Source organism: Aedes aegypti, chromosome 3 (genome assembly GCF_002204515.2).
Source record: "Aedes aegypti strain LVP_AGWG chromosome 3, AaegL5.0 Primary Assembly, whole genome shotgun sequence".
In the NCBI taxonomy this organism is placed as follows: domain Eukaryota; kingdom Metazoa; phylum Arthropoda; class Insecta; order Diptera; family Culicidae; genus Aedes; species Aedes aegypti.
In genome coordinates, this window is record NC_035109.1 from 286,796,223 (window position 1) to 286,816,999 (window position 20,777).

The following is a 20,777-nucleotide window of genomic DNA, read 5'->3' on the forward strand; positions in this document are numbered from 1 at the left end:
ACAAAATCCATATAAAAAGCAGTCCAATGCTGAAAAGTAGGCTGCCTCAAAGAAGTCCCTTTTTTCAAACCCCTTTCATCTTGTAAGAACTTTGTTGTATGTGTAATAATATTTATTTAAAATTTTGTAACAAAACTGGACCCTGTCATCAGGATTGATAATTCTCCTCAACATCATCAAAGTTCGGTGACATACTCTAGAGCAGCGTGCTGCCTTTGCCTCTTTGCGAGTGAGCGGAAAAATGCTAAGCAGAAAGGCAACGAAAAATGAGCGAGGAAGATGCAGCACAAAACACAACAGAGTAAAATTCCATCAAAAAAGGGTGCTCTCACAACTCCCCGAGGACTGTCTGTTCGGACGGCAGACTCAAGAGTTCGTTTGAAGTGTGAGTGATGGTGAGCATCGCAACGAGAGAGAGAGAGAGAGTACCTGAAAAAATTCTCGCATTTTTTTTGCACTCTCAATCGAATCGCTTGAGGATCTGTGATGAAAATTTTGAGTTTATTTTTTTCTCCTCAGGAAAACGGCAAAATCCAAATCAGAAGAGTTTCTATCAAGCCTGCCTGTCATTGAATAAGCATAACAAAACGGCCAAGCCTTTACAGTTTATCAGTTTACGAACTGCGTGTTTTGAATTGGTTAAATATTAAAAATTAAAACATGAAATTAAATGTCCATAAAATCGAAGTACATAAAATCGAGGATCCATGTAATCGAGGGTCCACAATATCGAGGTATACCTGTAGTATGTTCATCTTGTTTTCAATCAGCACAAATTTTACATAAAATCCGCGTTCATGTATGGGATTTATGAAATTATATTTTGAAGTTGTCATTGGCATAAATGCGGACTGGTCACTATGCTCATACTAATTGTGGAAATCCTCATAGAACACATAACGGAGAAGCAGCTTCTGTCCCAGCAGATGTGAAAAGACAGAAATATGAAGATTTTTTATGAGGTACAAACCAAAACGATAGAAGAAGAAGCGTTCATTGACATATGTAGTTGTCAAAGTAATAAAAATTTAACCACTGGTTGAAAGCAGTGGAGCGGAGGGCAATTTGAACTCATACCCGTGAAGATTTCGGTCTAGATCATAATCTAAAAACTTTTGACACAAACTTTCTGCAGAATTTTCACTTAAATCAGTTTCAAAAATTCATCTTATCGGATATGACAAACAAAATAAAATCAGAATTAGTTTCACTAGATCCCCCGATGGATTTTTTTAAATTTAGCAGCAAATGAAAGAGGAAGGTCTTGGCTTTCATCGGTCCAAATTTGAGATATGACATTTTTTCTGTTTTTATGCTACATGAAAAAGACACCATGTAAGAGTTCATTCAAATATTACGTAACGCAAAATTTGTCAATTTTAGACCCCCTCCCACCCCCACGTAACAGCTTTTGTATGAACAATTTTGAATGTTTGTATGGACCGTAACACTGTGTTAGACCCCCTCCCTCCCCCTGTTGCGTTACGTAATATTTGAACGGTCCCTAATACTGTGTAGGGATATTGAATAAAATAGACATTTCTATTAAAATGCCAAATATATCCCAAGTATCACTGTGGGCTTCGTGGTCGTGCGGTTAGTGTCGTCAGGCATTTGGCCGCATCGTGTCAAGGAGTATGGGTTCGATTCCCGCTTCAGGTCAGAAAACTTTTCGTGAAGAAGGTTTTCCTACTGTGCCACTGAGTGTTGCATGCTAGTCTGTTGTCTAGTGTGGTACTTCCTTAAAAGGACATAAGCGTCCACTGGAAGCATTAAAGTGTTGATGTCTTAAAAAAAATCCTGAGGCAGACAAAAATACTCTGAAAACAACATTATTTTTCGTTTGTTTTATACATTCAAGCCTGGTAAATCGTATTTTTCTGTGCATTCAGATCGACTGCTTTTGTCGATTTGTGGAATCTAGTGCAGATCAAGAATTATTTTAATGATAATACCGGTTGTTATTATATTATGTTACATATAGGTAAATTACTAAATGCAATAGATTTTCATATTGTTATCTAAATGATTAGGTGAGTTTATGCAAGATTATTACAAAATATGATTGACTTGTTTTGCACATGGATGAATCGCTCATGTTCAATAGTTTTATGTGAATTGAGTTTACGTGAAACTTTACTAAACGAAACGACTGTATGCGAAACTCCCCACTCCCTGACAAAATATTCACATCAAAAGAAGTGTGAGACGTAGACGGTTGCATAATATGAATTCTTGCAATAAACTTATGATAATGAGCCATTTGTACATATGTGGAGGGGTGTGAAAGTTACCCTCAATGTGTGACAAACATGTATGGAAGCAGTTTATTATTTAGTATCAATTTATAAATGTCAGATCCTGACAGGTACAATCTGCTACGTTGGGCGTGGAGAGTGCTTCAAGCATTTAATAGACAGCAGCTTCCGATCGGCGAAGATTACTTGCCGTTCGACGAGTGCGTAGAATGACGTTAGATGAAAGCAAGTAGATACCAAGAGGAAGCACAGTGCGATACACAAAAGCCGACGATTCTCCAGCAGCTGATGTAGAGAAGCGCCCACTAAGCACACTCTCAATTAGGCTTGCATACTCAGCAATTTATTTGCATTGACATACAGCACACCGACTGACTGCGATACAAAGTAGGTTGCTGCCGGGTACTGAATCTTGTGCGTGGCGTACGACTTTAGCAGAGGGTGGTGAAGATTTAGCAAAGATACAATATCCGTCAATACACACTTTTGAAAGGGTCCTTCGGTTGACAGAGCTGTTGCTGGTGCTCCGCCGACGAATGTTGCCGGAGGCTGATCCATGGGAGGCGCATCTATCTCGTTCACTGCTATGGCCGCCGGTACCGGCAGAAGAGCCTACTCCCGAAGCTCCACCCGAACCGGCATTACCACCCCCACCACCACTTGCTCCAATTTCATCGGCACTCACAGCACCACTTGCACCCCCACTCTTAAAGTAACTGGTGTCGTCCATTTTCCCTCCTGCTTTTCCTCCCACTTTCACTCACACATACACGGAGAGGACTTTCTTGCTTTTGAGATTTGATTCTTCACTTCTGTTTCGCCCCCTCGAGTCTCAATGTCGCCGTTTCCTCGTCGTCGTCGTCGTCGTCGTCATAAGTTTCATCTATATAGCTTCAAAGGATCCATCACATCGTGTAACACTATCAAATATCGATGAAACTTCGAGCACCGATGCTTTTGGGATCACATTCCCGTTTGTTCGCTTCTTGGTATCTGGAAGTATTACGCTCACTGAGGTGTTGACATGTACGAGTATGAATTGAAATAATAAATAGAATCCCGATGATTACTGGTGACTTTAGATCATCACCCTCTAGATGTTTCTTTGGCTTAACACAAGCTTCAATTTTCCAAATTTACAAAACATTCGTAATGTACTAAGCGAATGTCACACGTATGCTCAAATGAACAAACATTCAGAAGTAATATTACGTAAATGGAATCACATTAAATAGGAATTACGTAAAAAGAAGTAACGTGAATGGGGGTTTATGAGTAGAACAAAGTGCCTTTTTTTATAATTCTTGACTTTTTAGGCACTCTAAAAACAAACTATCGAAACCGATGCTACAAATCCTGTTGAATACAATGGCAAATCTCCTGGACACTACTCGCTCTAAAGTCAACAGTAAATCACCTAAAGTTTACGATCTGGCTTTTTACCGGTTTCGAGAATTGCTGTTCCTACTGCTACCATCTCCCTATGGGAAACATTCTTGCAACAAAAAAAAAACCGAACAGGGGCGGAAACATTTCCCACATAAAATTACTATTTTTGCCATGTTACGTTCCTTCGGCACCTTCGAGGTCAACGACAAAGCACTTCAATTGAACGAATACAGCAGAAGCGACAGAAGGCGGAAAGCGAGCTCTGTAAGCCCCATCATCGTCATTGTACCTAGTCGGTCGTCAAACGAGGGCACCTGTCAGAAAAAATAGTCTCTCCCATCCATCGCAGATCCACTCACAGGATAAAACAGGGATCGTTAAATAAATATATAGAATATGAATTCGGGAATACACTCTGAAATGAATCAGCAGATTCGTAAGATAAGATAAGATTCAAACATATCGATAATTATTTTGTGCAAGTTGTCCCACTTTTCTATTCAAAATATTTGAAAAAAAAAAAAAAATCTTCAAAACCTTTGTGAAACTTTCTGACCGAATGGGTTAAATCATTTCAGAGTGTAGACAGTTCCTTGGAGAAAATGCTTCCCAACATATGTTGTAGGTGGGGATGAAATTTTGCAGAGCTTGTCCGTTTATGGACTTTTCGTTGTAAAGTTGCTGCTTACTCGGAAAGTTTATCGTTGAAGTACCATCGGAGAAAGTCCTTATGTGGTGTACCTAGTCGGTGAAAAGGTCGGAGTAAAGAAGAACATTGATTCAATATTTGCTACAAATGTCAATCTATTTGTTTGTTGGTGATTGCATTCCACGAAACTTTTAAGTTTGGTTTGTTATCTAGCGAAAGCTAACGATGGTTATCTTTCTTGAGCACAATCTTGAAGAAAAAATCCTCTTAGAAGGTCACTTCTTCTTTCGTTTATTCACTAAAAATGGTTGCAACCACAGTCAAAAGGAAAGGTGAATCTCTGAATTGACGACTTCCTCCCTAAAAAACGCGATTCAAAATTGTCACTAAACGTAGCAGAAATGGAAGAGAGGACGTTGCTCCGGAATGCGCGCTTTTTTAAGAGTGAAATGGATAATGTTGATAATTGCATCGAAATGAGCAATCAGTTCGATGCTCTAGACAAATTTTCCGAACACCAAATCGTAGCAGACTCTAGCCCAGGCTCTTTGATTCAAGTGAGGAAGAAAAGAGTGCCGCCTATCGTGGTCAGTTGTTCCGAATTTGGGGGATTTAGGCAGGAGATCTTGAACTCCATTAGGGGAATCAAGGTCTCCTTCCAAATCGCAAAGAAAGGCGACTGCCGCGTTTTGCCGGAAACTCTTGAAGATCGCGAACTTCTTCTCAAACATCTTGAAGAGAAGAAGCACCAATTTTAACTTATGACGACAAAACTGAACGTTTGTTCAAAGTCGACTTGAAAGGTCTCTCAAGTGACTATAAGTCACCTGAAGAGATCAAAAAAGGAATAATTGATTTATTTGGATTTTCCCCAGTCCAAGTAATCATTATGAAAACGAGAACCAAATTGTTCGGAGAGGGATTTCTCAAGAACACTTCGTAGCCGTGCGGTTAGTGTCACCAAGGCATTTAGCCGCATCGTGCTTAGGAGCGTGGGTTCGATTCCCGCCTCAGGCTAAAAAACTTTTCGACAGGAATGTTTTCCGACTGCCACTGGGCGTTGCATGCTAGTCCGTTGTCTAGTGTGGTGCTTCCTTCAAAGGGCAAAATAGCCCACTGGAAGCATTAACGTGTAGTGTCTTAAAAAAAAATGTTCACTTTAACAAAAAAAGATCTAAATAATATTAAAACTTTAGAAAAAGCTAGACTTATGTTCAATGTCCATGTGACATGGGAGAGAAACCTGGAGGAAATTTCCAGAACTCCACTCAGTGCCGTCGGTGCCAAAAGTGGGATGCTAAATGCATGATTTGCGGAGGTTCTTCTCACGCTAAGGACGTCTGTCCAGTGAAGGAAGATACTGAAAACTTCATATGCGCCAATTGCGGGGGCAATCATAAGTCATTTTTTGGGCTTGCCCTTCGCGTAGGCGAGTCGTCAAGACTCGTTCCAGGCAGATGAATGGAAATATCCGTTGCGATAACGGTCGTTTCCGGAATTTCCCTGGTAGAGTATCGAATAAGGCTCATTTTTCAGTTAACGATCGCTTGAATAGGAATCATACCCATCAGGTGTATCATAATCATGCTCATTCACAAACTAATTTTAACCCGTCGGGTAGCCGTTTGAATCTTTCAAATTCGAATGTACCCAAGGAAAATACTTTGCCGATATCGTATCAGGTAATTTGAACTCCTCCCCTGTTCATACTATGAGTACCCATTCCACTTGTTTCAAATCAAATGGAAAAAACTCTGCCGCCACAGGTAACATCTATTCCGCCTCTTCGTCTACCGAAAAGTCTAACGGAAAATCATCAAATGTACCAACATCAAGTGATATGTCTGCCTCTGATTTTAATTTTCTAACTGAAAAACTGAATCTAATGATTGATGCAATGTTCAAAGCCACCACTATGACAGAAGAAGTCCAAGTTGGTGTGAAATTTACTAATCAAATTGTTATTGGATTACGTTTTTCTAATCAATCCAATAAAAAATAATTTTATTATTTTAAATTGAAATGCTCGTTCCTTGAATGGCAAAGAGGACGATCTGTTTAATTTTGTTACAGGTAATAACGTGCATATAGCAGTAATTACTGAAACATATTTGAAACCTGGATCCAAACTAAAAAAAGATCCTAACTTTTTTGTTTATCGTAATGATCGACTTGATGGGGCATGTGGGGGAGTTGCAATCATCATTCATAGGCGTATAAAACATAAACTATTTTCATCATTTGAAACTAAAGTTTTTGAAACTTTAGGTGTTTCTGTTGAAACACAGTTTGGTAAATATACTTTCATAGCTGCCTATTTGCCTTTTCAATGCTCTGGACAGCAAGTTAATTTGCTCCAAACTGACTTGCGAAAATTGACTCGCAATAAGTCAAAATTTTTTGTCATTGGTGACTTCAATGCCAAACATCGGTCATGGAGTAATTCTCAAAGTAATTCCAACGGCAGAATTTTATTTGATGAGTGCTCTTCAGGATATTTCTCAATTCAATACTCTGATAGCCCTACATGTTTTTCCTCTTCTAGAAATCCATCTACGATTGATTTGGTCTTAACCGACTCTAGTTATTTTTGTAGCCAACTGATTACTCATGCTGATTTTGATTCTGATCATGTCCCTGTTACATTTCAAATATCCCATGTAGCGATTCTCAATCCTATCAGCTCCACTTTCAATTATTTACGAGCCGACTAGAATATATATGAAACGTATGATGACTTTAATCTTGATGTTAACATTTCTTTAGAAACTAAACTTGATATTGACAATGCTCTTGAAACTTCAACAAATTCCATTGTTGAAGCCCGGAGCATTTCAATTCCAAAATGTGAAGTAAAATTCGAATCCGTGATTATAGACGATGATCTTAAACTCTTGATCTGTCTTAAAAACGTGAGGGGAAGGCAATTTCAACGCACTCGTGATCCTGCTATGAAAATTATATGGCAGGATTTTCAGAAAGAAATCAAGAAACGTTTTGCAGATTTAAGAAACAAAAATTTTGAAAATAAAATTTCTCAATTGGACGTTGGCTCTAAGCCCTTTTGGAAATTATCTAAAATCTTGAAAAAACCTCAGAAGCCAATACCGGCTTTGAAAGAGGAAAACAAATTATTACTAACTAATTGCGAAAAAGCTCAAAAACTTGCTATGCAGTTTAAAAGTGCGCACAATTTTAATTTAGGACTTACTAGTCCTATTGAAAATCAAGTTACTGAGGAGTTCGAAAATATTCTCAATCAAGAGAACGTTTTCGAAAATGCCTGGGAGACTGATTTGGAAGAAATGAGAACTATAATTAAAAAATTCAAAAACATGAAAGCTCCTGGCGATGATGGAATTTTCTACAAATTCATCAAGAAACTTCCAGAAAGTAGCTTATCATTTTTAGTTGATATATTTAACAAATGTTTTCAATTAGCATATTTTCCTGACAAATGGAAAAATGCTAAGGTTGTTCCAATTTTAAAACCAGACAAAAATCCTACAGAAGCTTCTAGCTATCGTCCAATCAGTTTGCTTTCCTCCATCAGTAAACTTTTTGAAAAGGTTATTTTGAGCAGAATGATGGCCCACATCAACGAAAATTCAATTTTTGCCAATGAACAGTTCGGATTCCGCCATGGACATTCGACCACTCATCAACTTTTACGTGTAACAAATTTGATCCGTTCCAACAAATCTGAAGGCTATTCTACTGGTCTTGCTCTTCTAGACATAGAAAAAGCATTCGACAGTGTTTGGCATGAAGGTTTGATTGTAAAATTAAAAAACTTTAATTTTCCAACATACATTGTTAGAATAATTCAAAGTTATCTGTCAAATCGTACACTTCAGGTTAATTATCAGAACTCCAGATCTGAAAGACTTCCTGTAAGAGCTGGTGTTCCTCAAGGCAGCATTTTGGGACCAATATTATACAATATTTTCACATCTGACTTACCTGAGTTACCTCAGGGATGTAAAAAATCTTTGTTTGCGGATGACACAGGCCTCTCCGCCAAAGGACGAAGCCTGCGTGTCATCTGTAGTCGATTGCAAAAAAGTTTGGATATTTTTTCTTCATACTTGCAAAAACGGAAGATTTCTCCTAATGCTTCCAAAACTCAACTAATAATATTCCCACATAAACCAAAAGCTCTTTATTTGAAACCTTCAAGTAGACATGTTGTCACGATGAGAGGGATTCCAATAAATTGGTCAGATGAAGTTAAGTATCTAGGGCTCATGCCTGATAAGAATTTAACTTTCAAAAATCACATTGAGGGCATTCAAGCCAAATGTAATAAATATGTAAAATGTCTTTATCTCCTTATTAATAGAAAATCAAAACTTTGTCTTAAGAACAAGCTTTTGATATTCAAACAAATGTTCAGGCCAGCCATGTTGTATGCTGTACCAATATGGACTAGCTGTCGTAATACCAGGAAGAAAGCTCTGCAGAGAATTCAAATAATTTTGAAAATGATTCTGAGGCTTCCTCCCTGGTATAGTACCAATGAGTTAAATAGAATATCCAATGTTGAAACATTGGATCAAATGTCAAATAAAATCATTAATAATTTCAGGCAAAAATCGTTACAATCTTCTATTGCCACGATTAATGCGTTATATGTTTAGGTTAAGTTAGGTTAAGTATATTTAAAGCGTTTTTTTTCTCTTATAAGCAGGTGAAATCAACTCACCTGTAAACAATCTGAACTGCTACGGCAAATGAAATATTATATGTTGTTAACAAAATGTTAATTAAATCTTAAATTTGTTTTACCAAATTAGGATGAGAGTGTTGTCTAATAACACAGAACACCTAGATATAAGAAATGAATGTAATGTTTAGAATGAAACTAATAAAAAAATAAAAAAAAGAAAAGATAATATTACGTGTAATTCAAAATAGGTGCTGTATCATGGTCTAAAACCACCATAGGACAACCTATTGCATTTGTAAATCCTTACAAATGAACTACAACTTATGGTGTCTTTGTTAAACTCACAATATCCTATTACTCTGTGCAACATTGTGCTTGCTTGTAAAATATAATTGATTTTTTTTTTCGTCAATAGATTTAGGTATCAATTGATAGCGCTCAGGCTATGTAAGTGGATCCATAATCGTACAATTCAGAGAGCCCTTCATACAATTCTGTAATATATTACGTTTACTCGTATTAAGGGCTGAAAGTTTGTGCCAAATTCAACAACAAATCACCGATTAGTCCTACAAAATGGGGGTATGAATTTTTGGGATTCCTAGGATGATCTAAAATGCCTGTTGTGTTCAACTGTTTGTTATGCGACAACACACATTGTATTTGCCACTCAACATAAAAAATGAGTTTCAATTTGGGCTTGTAGCACCATATGCCTAAACTCTTTAATTCTTCTTCTCCGAACACATTTCAGCTTCAAGATCAAACGAGATGAATTCATTAGCTGGATTTCTCAATTATACATATCTTCTACCAACTAGGTCAACATGTGGAAAGTTACTCATTAATTGTTTAGCTTCAAGTTACTCTACTCACAATAAACAAAAACCACTTTCATGAGCAACCATAAACTTGTACGAGAGTTTAGTGAAACAAATTTGAGGATTTCGACATTCACCAACTTCTCAACTTCCAAAAAAGGATTTTTAATTGTTGGCTCAACAATTCAACATCATGTGCGATGCCCTTTTTCAGTACAACCATTTTTCGATTGCTTTCCTTCAGTTTTGGTCTACCATCTCACAAAATTTTCCCACACATTACACATATCGATGAAGCCTGCCCACAAAATCCAGCTGTTTCATCTCCTGAAAGCCTGGTTCAGATTTCCCACGGTTGACACTAACACAAACTCATGACGACGACGACGACGACAAAGACGACGATATCACAAAACGGTAGGCATGAAACAGAAGCGAATTCTCGGTGGCCCTCATCTAATGAAGTAAACAGATTGCCTCCGAAGGGCTCCACAAAATCTCATCCATTTTCCGACCAGTTCTCCCTTTGACGAAGCAACCGCGTCAATCTCGGTCCGAAAACAAACCACTAACACTATCGAGCAAAAATGAGGCAACATCCCTCATCCTACGTTCGGTTCCCAGATTCAATGTAACGTGATGGAGCAGATTTCGGAATAGGCTTTTACTTTCTCCACCGACGGTTTCTAATAGCGGAAGTACGAGTTCAAACACACACTCGAATACCAATTTGGCTCGATACTCTCAGGGGGCTCGCTTCAATATCGATAAATTCAGTCGACTTTTTTCAGGAAGCCAGCCAAAATCAGGCTTCAATTCAGCAGGGAACGTATCAAAACCAAAATACACAAACTCATTGATTATTAATGATGGAAAATCACCTTGTTTGCACCTTTCCTCCGAACAAACTTTGCACTTTCGGTCAGAAGCACGCGTCCAGACCAAGGCGGTGGGAAGCTTCCCTCGGAAATCCCGTCTCTCACTTCTAGAACAACCACACTAATCCCTTGGAGCTCGGAGGATCCAAATGCCACCCCCACAAACACGAACACATTTTCCCACCAACTACGCACACAATCTCGCCGGCCGAGTGCTTGTGCCTTGAGCTGCTGAAACGAAGGGACCCACGGATGGCACGGCTCACGGCACGGGACGGTTGGTTATTCTTCACGATACTCTGGAAATCCCGGGGTAATTAGACTCACTTTTTCTAGCGATGTCAAACTCATGCACTGACAAGACTTTCCGAAACGGGAAAAAAGCTTCACTTCTCACTCACTGCAGCTCTCGCGGTTTGATGCTCCACTGCTGATTCTTTATTCTGATTTTTCCACCCTCGTTCATTCACTTCTACATCCTGTGACCAGCAGCTGTAGCTGTGTAGCTTGGGAAAACCCCGTAGACGTCGTCGTCGAGGAAAATTCTTCAAACCCTCAGAATACTGTTTCGCAGAACTTTCCTCCCCGGCCACGACTTCACGCACTCACTCCGTAATCCGAACCGAAACTACGAAATCCCGAGACTTCCCAGAGACCTCCGGAGGAATCACCTTTGCACAGCACCAGTCACACAAAGTTGTGGGTGGTGTACTTTTTCTTTTTCCTTCACCTTTATCTGAAGTCTCCTCAATCACTCTGACTGACTGGAATATCACCTGGGAGTTGGCAGATTTTTGCGAGCGACGCGAACGGAAGACGATATGCAACTAAAGCACTCGTAGAGCCTCGTTGAAGTTGAATCTCCAGGTTTTGCAGGGGACTCCTTTTCGGTTCGTGCCATGTGCAGGAGAGAGTGTTTGAAACCATGCGCTCCCACACAGGCAGGATACCACTCACCCAAAATGTGGGTGGGTGGGTGTTCAACTTTCAATGTCGACGGTGGCTGGTGCTTCGTGGGCTCACGCTTGATTGTGTTGTGTTAGGTGTGCGCTGGTATTGAATGTCAAAACCACACCACGGGGAAAACGCCGGGAACGGCCTCCATGGAGCAGTGCTCGGTGGGGGAGGAATGTTGCGTGCGGTCCGAACGGCAGACGAGAGAAGCTTTTGATTGTATTGGACGGGGCTCTGACGAGTGATTACAATTCTGGCCAACTTGTGGAATATGTTGTGACGGTGTTCTGGGATGGGGTGATTTTAGTTAAATGGCATATACTTCAAGTTTTGTGACTATCAGATGATTTGCACGGATTTCCAAGAGGCAGTTCGGATTCCGGAAAAGGACTTCGAAGGTGGATGCTTTTCGGACTGATCAAGAAGAGGCAATCGATACTGGGCAGTGATAATGATAGATATTAGGCTATCGCCGCAGTTCTACATAGAATGCGTCGAGCTAGCTGGAATCTTTAGACGTCATCGAATAGTTGATGGCTGGAGAGTCAGCAACTGCAAAGTAGTTCAGCAGTTCGAGGTCAACGACAGAAGACTCGCAATTTCATTAAAGCGTTTTCAAGAGCACCTCGGCGTATTGGTCGACGACAGGTCTTCAACAGCCGCTTCGACATCGAAGATTCCTCCGAAAATCCCTCAGATATTCTTTCGGAAATATTAGAGAAGAGAAACCTCGTGTATTCTTCCGAAAACCATTCTGGGATGTCCCGGATGTCATTTAAGGATTCGTCTTCTGGGACTATTTCAGAATTATTTTGGAGTTATCTGGCTTCTCCAAGATTTTTCTGTAAATGCCACTAGGGTTCTTTGTGGAATTTATCCAGTAAAACTAGCTGGGAATCTTCCAGAAATCATTCTGGATAAATTCTCGAAGGTATCCGGAAGAATTGCTGTAAGATTGTCGGAATGAGCCCAAAAGGAGTTTCGTAAGAATTCAGAAAAGATATCCAGCAGAATGCCAGAACGGTTTCCGGTAAATTTCAAAAAAGAATTTCCGTAAATATTCCACAGCAAATTCTTAGAAGAGTTCCAGAAAAAATCCGAAAAAATCTCAGAGTGATATATGGGAGAATATATGGGGAATTTCTTTAAGAACCTATGCTTTCAAAAAGATTTTCTACGGGATTCCTGTAAGTAAAAGAGAAATCCGGAAAACTCTCCGATGAATTTTAGGAAGAATTCCAGAGAGATTTCCGTAAACATTCTGGAATAGTTTTCCGAACAATCTTAGATGAGTTTTTTCAAGAATCCCAGAGGCCAATATTTGAAGATGTCTGGAATGATTTTAGCAAGATTTCTGAAAAAATATGCTTTTTGAAAGAGTACTAGAACGATTTCCAAACAATTCTAAGGGGATTTTTGGAAAAACTTCAGAGTGAATCTGAAGAATTCAGACACGATTTCCTTAAGTATTCTAAACGAATTGACGGAAGAATTTCAGAAGGATTTCCAAAATAACCTAAAAGAATTCATAGTTATTTTTTAAATATTATAGTTGCAGAGAGATTTCTGGGAGAATTTAAATGGGATCACCAGTAGAGTACCACTGACATTTACCAAAATATTACAGAAAGATTTATATAAAAATATCAAAGATTTCCGAGAGATTTCTGAAAGAAAGAGTCCCAGGGAGATTTACTGAAGAATCAGAAGGATTTCTGAAAAATATCAGAGGGATAACTAAAACAAAAAAATCCGAAATAATGTCAGCGGAATTTCTGGAAGAATGTTTAAGATGTTTCCGGAGGAATCTCAGAAGGATTTTTGGAATAAACACAGGTGAATTTTCCGAAGTATACCATAAAGATTTTCGAAACATACCAGCGACAAGCATCTTTTTATAATCCTACATAAATTTCAAGATGAATCTCAGTAGGATTCCCGAACAATTTTCAGGAGAATCCCAGGAATATACGGAATATACGGAAGATCTCAGTGAGATTTGGGAGGGTGTTTGAAAAAATCTCAAATGGAATGCTAGAAAAATCCTGGAAGGGTTTCCTGCAGAGTTGCTTGCTGTCACTATCAACGCTTAAAATTTGCTGATTTGTACAGGCCGACTGCGATACAATTCGGATCAATCTACATCATATCAATATCATGCTGTCTACTCCATCACAAGTGCATTGATGGCGATAGACTATGGATATCGCTGATGGGTTAAGTTTAGCCTTAAATTAAGCAGTTTAAATTTCAATTTATCAGTACGATATTTTTTACAGTGTTGCAGATACGTTGAAACTATTTGTTGGTCACTGAAAAACAGTAATAGCATGAATAATTACCACGTGATCACTCATTCCGCAGTGATTATGATCTAGAGTGCGATGTCGCATCACTGCAGTTGGTTGTCAAATCAAAGTGATATTGATAGCTCGCAAGTGATAGTGATAGTTTTAGACCATCATCCATCAGCTGATATGATTGATATTAAGCAACTCTGGTTTCCTGATGAATCCTTTAGAGGTTTCCGGAAGAATCCCTGAAGATTTTAGAAGAAACTCAGAGTGATTCAATTTACAATCCAAGAGGAATTCCCTCAGAGAAAATGTTAATTTTCAAAAGGATGTCCAGAAAGTTCCCAGTAAGAATATCGGGAAAATCACAAATAGTGAAAGTCTCTCTAATAAACAAAAAAAAAATTGAAATCGCATTATATTCATATTTTTCCGCAATAATTATGGAGCAAGAAGTCAAACAGTCATTTTTAAATACTATAAAACTACCTTACTTGGAAGCCGCTTAAGATATGTACTGCTTATCTGGAGTTCGGGTCAGTGACATTTGAAGCTTTGATTATCGTTTAACAATTCATAACTACCAATAACAATGAGAGTTTGCCAGTTTTTGATAATTTTGATTATCAGAAGGCCGGCTTCAAAGGCACGTTGCCCGCCAGTTGGGAGATTTGTGATGAGTATTCACAATGATGAACACGAAAATCTGAGTATGTATTTAATGTTTGGAGACGTGATATAGATAACGTAAGAGTTGGGAAAAATTCTGCAAAAATAGGCGCTGTAATTAGCGTAGTATACCGTGATGAATCAATACCCGGACGCTTAAGACGGCACACATGTTCAAACTCTTATTTATGTATGTTTTGTTGGAATATTCAAAAAATGTTATTGTTCAACACATTCTTACAAATCAAATCTTCATAAAAGTGAAGAAATATCCGGTATCAACCATGATTTTAACAAGAAAATTATCAAAATATTGATGCTTACCTTGTCTTTGAATCCGGACACCAGATGCAAAATATGTTTTTATATCCGGATACTGTTGGATCGATATCCGGACATCTATGTTAAAACATGATTTATTTGAATATCACTAATGAAAATCATGTCAAATTCAATATAATATCGTTCTTCGACAGAACCAATGTTAGTACTTCTCTAACAATGTTGCACGTAATATTAATATTACTGTTGTGGTTACCTGAACTGGAGCGCTTGCAGCTCACACTGAAGTACTTGCGGCTTGAGTGTCAATCACGAAAGATTTACACAGTTTATCTCACATTTTACTGTATTCTGATAACCAGAGGCGCGTCCACGTTCGTAATCATGGGTAGGACATACGTTGGTGTATATTTTGAACACAATGAAGTTAAAAACTGGACTGGAAATTGAAAGTGAGGGGAAAATTTTCTGAGAATTTTGTAAAGAATGAAGAATCAAGAATTCAGTCTGGATTTTACCTAGAAGAACCATAGAAATGAATTTTGTTGTTGTTTTTTAGGAATCATCTGAATTCCTCCAAAAATTCTTTTTTAAGAAAGTCCCGATTCTCGGTCAAAACATCTTCTATAATTGAATCAATAACTTCAACATGACACAGGCGGAGGAATTTTTGCAGGGTTTCTCGAAAAAAAAACCTTGAGCTATTTTTTCAAACTCTATGGAATAAACCTTTGTGGATGTTCTCGGAAGAAATTCTGTAAAAATCCTTGGAAGATTTCCTTGAGTAACAACTGGAGAATTCGGTTGAAGGATTAATGAAAAAAGGAGGGGAAATTCTTTTATAGTTTTTGAAAAAAAAATATCAAAGTCATATCTGAGGAAATTACCGGAGGTAGCAGCTGTGGCGTTCTCGCGAATTTCCTTTAGCCAATTCTGGAGGAGTTCTTCGGATTGACGTAAGTTTTTCATTGTTTCACTCGACAAGGGATGCGACGTGCTCGTGCGAAGAAAAAGTTTGTTAAAGTATCCTAAATAATCGGGAAACGGGAGAAGACTAATGCCATTTTGTATGGGGGATTACATAAGATTTTACAATAGCCTACTTGATGGCAAGACGAAGTTTGCCAAGGCAACTAGTTCTGAATAAAATCACTATGATAATTTTTGAAGCTTTTTTTCAGGGAATCCGAGACTTGAAATTCTTGAAGATCCTGTTGGACTCGTTATAGTCTCTGAAGGTTTTTTTTTTGAAGTCTGTACAATTTTTCATCAGGATTCAAAGCAAGTAGAATGAGCTTTCTTAGAGACTTGCATTAAAATAGAGATTAGGTATCTAAAGAGAAAACTACTACCAGCCTTATCTTTAGGATCAATCATTGGATCATCTTTTGTTAGCATTCATATTAAAAAAAATATGAGTACCCTGCATATTCATCTTCTTCTTCTTTCTGGCGTTACGTCCCAACTGGGACAAAGCCTGCTTCTCAGATTAGTGTTCTTATGAGCACTTCCACAGTTATTAACTGAGAGCTTTCTTTGCCGATTGACCATTTTTGCATTTGTATATCGTATGGCAGGTACGATGATACTCTATGCCCTGGGAGTCGACAAAATTTCCTTTACGAAAAGATCCTCGACCGGTGGGATTCGAACCCACGACCCTCAGCATGGTCATGCTGAATAGCTGCGTGTTTACTGCATATTCATATCTTTTTTAAATAAATTTTGTTAATCACATTTGACAGCAATAGACCAAAAGGCAAGCATTTACAACCAGTGAGTTGTAATTTCCTCATCTATTTCTAGATAACAAATGGATGAACAGTAAAAAATCTGTGAATTTGCGTAGTTTTTGAGACCCGGCTAATCGCAAAAGTTTTCAGGAGAAACTTAAGATGCTTGAAAAATGTTCCATCGTGCAGAAACTCCATTACATATTTTACTGGATTTTATTCAGAAATTTTGCAAACAAAAATCTTTCAATTTGCTCTAAATATTTTTATGAATGATGCCACAAAATATGAGTCTGAATTTTGTCAAATAATGTTTCATGAATTAACTAAGAACTATTTCCAGAAATGTTTACGTCAATTCTGAATCGGTCAATAACTTCTAGAGAGTGTGATGTAGGAGTTCTAAAAATTGCTCTAAAAATCATCCAAGACAGCGGTTTTCATATCGTGCTCCGCGGAGCACTTGGTGCTCCGCAAAGCCATGGCAGGTTTTCCGCGACAGTTTTGAAGATTTGAACCAATGCCTTGAAATAGCTCTACTTCTTGCTTTAAAATACGGTCTTAATACTAAACCAAGCCATACCTAGAATTTTCTTTTAGGACCACTGTTTTGTTCTTTAGTTTTGTGCTCTAGAAAGTTTAGAGGTTTTTAATTCATTTTCACATTATGGTAAATGACACAATAAACGAGTCTTATACACAGCGGTGTCAAAATCTCGTTCATTATCGAACATTCATGTATCTCGGATATCTTTACAAAAACGTTCAAGATTTGAGCTAATATTTCGTTATAGGCTAGATAAAATATATTGTCAGGAAAAATTTTGTACGGAACAGTTTTAGCTGCAAAATTGTACTTTCTTGAATTTAGTTTGTAAAACAAATCGGAAAGTTGAAATTATCCAATTTTTCCCGCCAAATTAAATATGGAAGCTTTCTGTATGTGATAGTTTTGTCGGGATACTTATCCTCGTTGGATAAAAATATCTGAGAAACATGCAACTTTTATAATAATTGAAATGTTGATACCGTGCTAATAAAATTAAGAATATTTCATGAGTTTTATCAACATTATGAGTATATGAGTGCTGAACTTGTGGTTAATCCATTCAAACACATTAATGTTGACCTAAAAAGATGTATTTCGCTAAAGAATGTCGCTCAGTTGTTCAAAGTAAAAACTGAAGTTCGAAAATGTCTTAAACAAACCCATTCTGTCATTTTTAATATTGACATATCCCAATATTGAAATAAAGTTTCATTTTAATGCCTAATAGGCCATTTCCGTCAAACTCAACACCCCTATTTTATATTTTCACATAGTACAAGCCTGAAGTACAAAAGCTTTCACAATCAAATAAAATATTTAAGATTGTAATTTTAAAAGAAGTTCAAAACTAAGATGAATCGGAGCCAAACCTGCTCTCTAGCACAAATCTGAAAAATCGAAAATCCGCTTGAGCTGGAAACTTGATCTATTTGCCACAAATTGAAAATGACCAATCGATCAAGTTTTCAGTTTAAACGAATGTTAACATAAATCTTACTTCACGATTTTCGTATGAATTATAGGGACGATTTAAGCTTGGAAAAAGTTCAGTTTACGAACAGAGTGGTGATGAAGACCAGGTGCTCCACGCAACAATTTTATTTCAAAAAGTGCTCCGCGAGCCGATAAGGCTGAAAACCCCTGATCCAAGAGATTCAGCAATGCTTTGATAGATTATATCAAGAGTGATCACACGTTCAGAAATCCCTAGCACCATCAAAACGATACGACTAATATTAGATCAATCCAATGCATTAACTACAAATTCTTCAATAATCTTCTGATAATTCTCTGTGGTTGTTCCAGTAACTTCTCAAGAATTACTTCCAAGCTTTCCGCAGATTTTTTTTTTTTTTTGCTAGGTCATGGGTAGGACAATCCTTTGACTGTCCTACCCAGGCGTTTTTGTGCGTAGTACATGTCCTACCTGTCCTACCCACTTCCCGCGCCACTGCTGATAACTCACACCGCTTTTCATTTATTTTTTACAATTCTTCTCTAATTTTCTAAAAAAAAATCACATTCACTAGTAAAAATTAGGCTTTCCAATTGTTGTCCGGATTTTAAACCACTGACTCAAAATCCCGGACAGACAGACAACACACCATGAAATACATATTTGCATCCTAATCTTCAACAATCTTGTTACCAAACTTTCAAAAAAGCTTCATATACAGGGTGTCCGCAAATTATCCGAACAGCAAAATATTGGAAAGATGTTCTCGCATTAAAAACAATGAAAAGTCAATGTCCATGTACCTTTTATAATACATTTATATGTTAACACAAAATGCAACTTTAAAAAAATTCGGAATAATTGCTTTTTACTGAGATTGACAAATCTAAATTTTTCGGAGACGTTTTTCCTGAGGGCCGTTAGTCATACTGGAGATGAGTTATCCCTTAAACCTAAAAGAGATGAATCCAAATGTCCTATTATTATTTGAAGTAATCTACAGGTTAGTGGCTTCAAGTTAGACTGGAAATAGAAAATTGTACGGTTCAAATCCAGTGAATTCTATGGACATTCCTCTTCCGTCATAGAGCTCGGAAAACAGCTCCCTTCAAGACACCTCAATACATTTGGGTTGGTTTTGCAATTATTTGAAGTTGGAAATGTGTCAAACTTACTTTTTAAGAATATAATAAGCTAAGGTTTAAAACCATGCAAGAATATTGAATTTATTATGCTTGATTGTATAGAGCCATGCCTTCAAAGTTTGTACGGATAATTTGCGGACACCCTGTAAACAATTTTGTTCAAAACACTGCATGAAAAAAGATTCACACACCTTTTCTGCAAACAAAACGTTGTTCGTGTTTGGGCTTGCGCGTCTATAGATTCTCGAACTTGAATCTACATGGACCGCGACGAAATGACGTTCAACCGGAACTACTAATTTGTTGTTATTTTTATCATTTTTTTGGCAGTGGTAACTAGATTTAAAATGATAGTAATATGTTCTACAATGGTAAAGGAAATAATTTGAATAAAACCCAAACATATTAGCATTCAAATCTAGCTTTAATTAATGAATATTACTAGAGTGTCCGGATATTGGTACCGTCCGGGTTTTGGTTCATCACGGTATCACTGAGTTTTGCTGAAATTTAGCAATATTTTATTCGAAGCTTATCCAGCTTCTTACGCCAGCCTTGCCATAAACTATGAATCACCCCTTTTTGACGTTTCTGGCCTACACTAGAATATTTTAATGGTTCAATCTAAGCAAGTTTTGCGTTGCTGACATTTTTTCTGGTTTATGCAAACGAAAGTCAAAAAAATCCCTTAAAATAAAATCTAAAGGTTTTATTCCGGATTTTCTGCGTTTAATACAGTTTATTACTATTTTTTGCCATTTTAGACTTATGATGAGCAGCCATGAACTGGTGCCTGTAAATATAGGTTATTTTGAGAACAGAACAACGTGAATGAATGTTACGAGCTTTACAACGAATTTAATGCCAAACAAATTGCTCCAGTGATCAAATACTAATGCTTTCTTTAGATTTTTTTTCAAAACATACCTTGGACGGCATTTGTAGGAATTTATAGAGCTCGGGGCTATTCCTGTTTAAATAACACATCGCTATATGAGACAGAGATTTCTCATCCCACTCGCAGAACAAACCCAAATGTAACAGCATTTATGAAAGACATAGACCTCTCGAACGAAGATCAATATTCGAACATATCAGACTACTTTGAAAATATCCATGTAAGTTTTGATTCATCCCATCTTCCGTGAAGTTTACGGAAGGTTATAAAATATATAACAGTGGAGCCAGGTTGGGCTATGTTTGTTGATCGTGTTAATCAGAGTATAAGAGCCAATAACGATGTACAAAATGCTGTCCTCTCGAATTTCTTTATCTTCAATAATTAGCTCAGAAACGCTTTTCTCTTGTCGAGAATAATAAAAAGAAGTTGGTAAAAAATAGGTGAATATTGTAATATAAAAAACACAGCTGCAAAATTAACCCAGTGAAAATATTTGACATTGCAATCAACAATCGAAGAGCATGGCCTACTAAGAGCTAACTTCAAAATAGGTTGGCAAGAAATGTTAAAATCAAATCAGTTTTATAGCTAGCGTAAAAGCTGGTATGTTTTGCGAAGGTTTCAAAATTT

The 20,777-nt window shown here is 37.6% G+C and overlaps 1 protein-coding gene across 7 annotated transcripts in view; it reads right to left on the reverse strand.

Annotated features, from left to right (window-relative positions):
• Nucleotides 1-20,777, reverse strand: part of LOC5574124 (alpha-catulin) — a 598,722-nt gene that overhangs the window by 449,006 nt on the left and 128,939 nt on the right. For 2 of the 7 annotated variants that reach the window (XM_021853430.1, XM_021853432.1), the window contains exon 1: nt 2,743-4,548. The exons of 1 other annotated variant lie outside the window; for it this stretch is intronic. In XM_021853430.1, coding sequence (XP_021709122.1) covers nt 2,743-2,988 — 246 coding nt within the window. In that variant the 5' untranslated portion in view covers nt 2,989-4,548. Of the gene's footprint in view, nt 1-2,742; nt 4,550-10,667; nt 12,228-20,777 lie in introns of those variants that run through there. 4 more of the 7 variants (XM_021853428.1, XM_021853429.1, XM_021853434.1 and 1 more) reach the window with 3 other exon arrangements.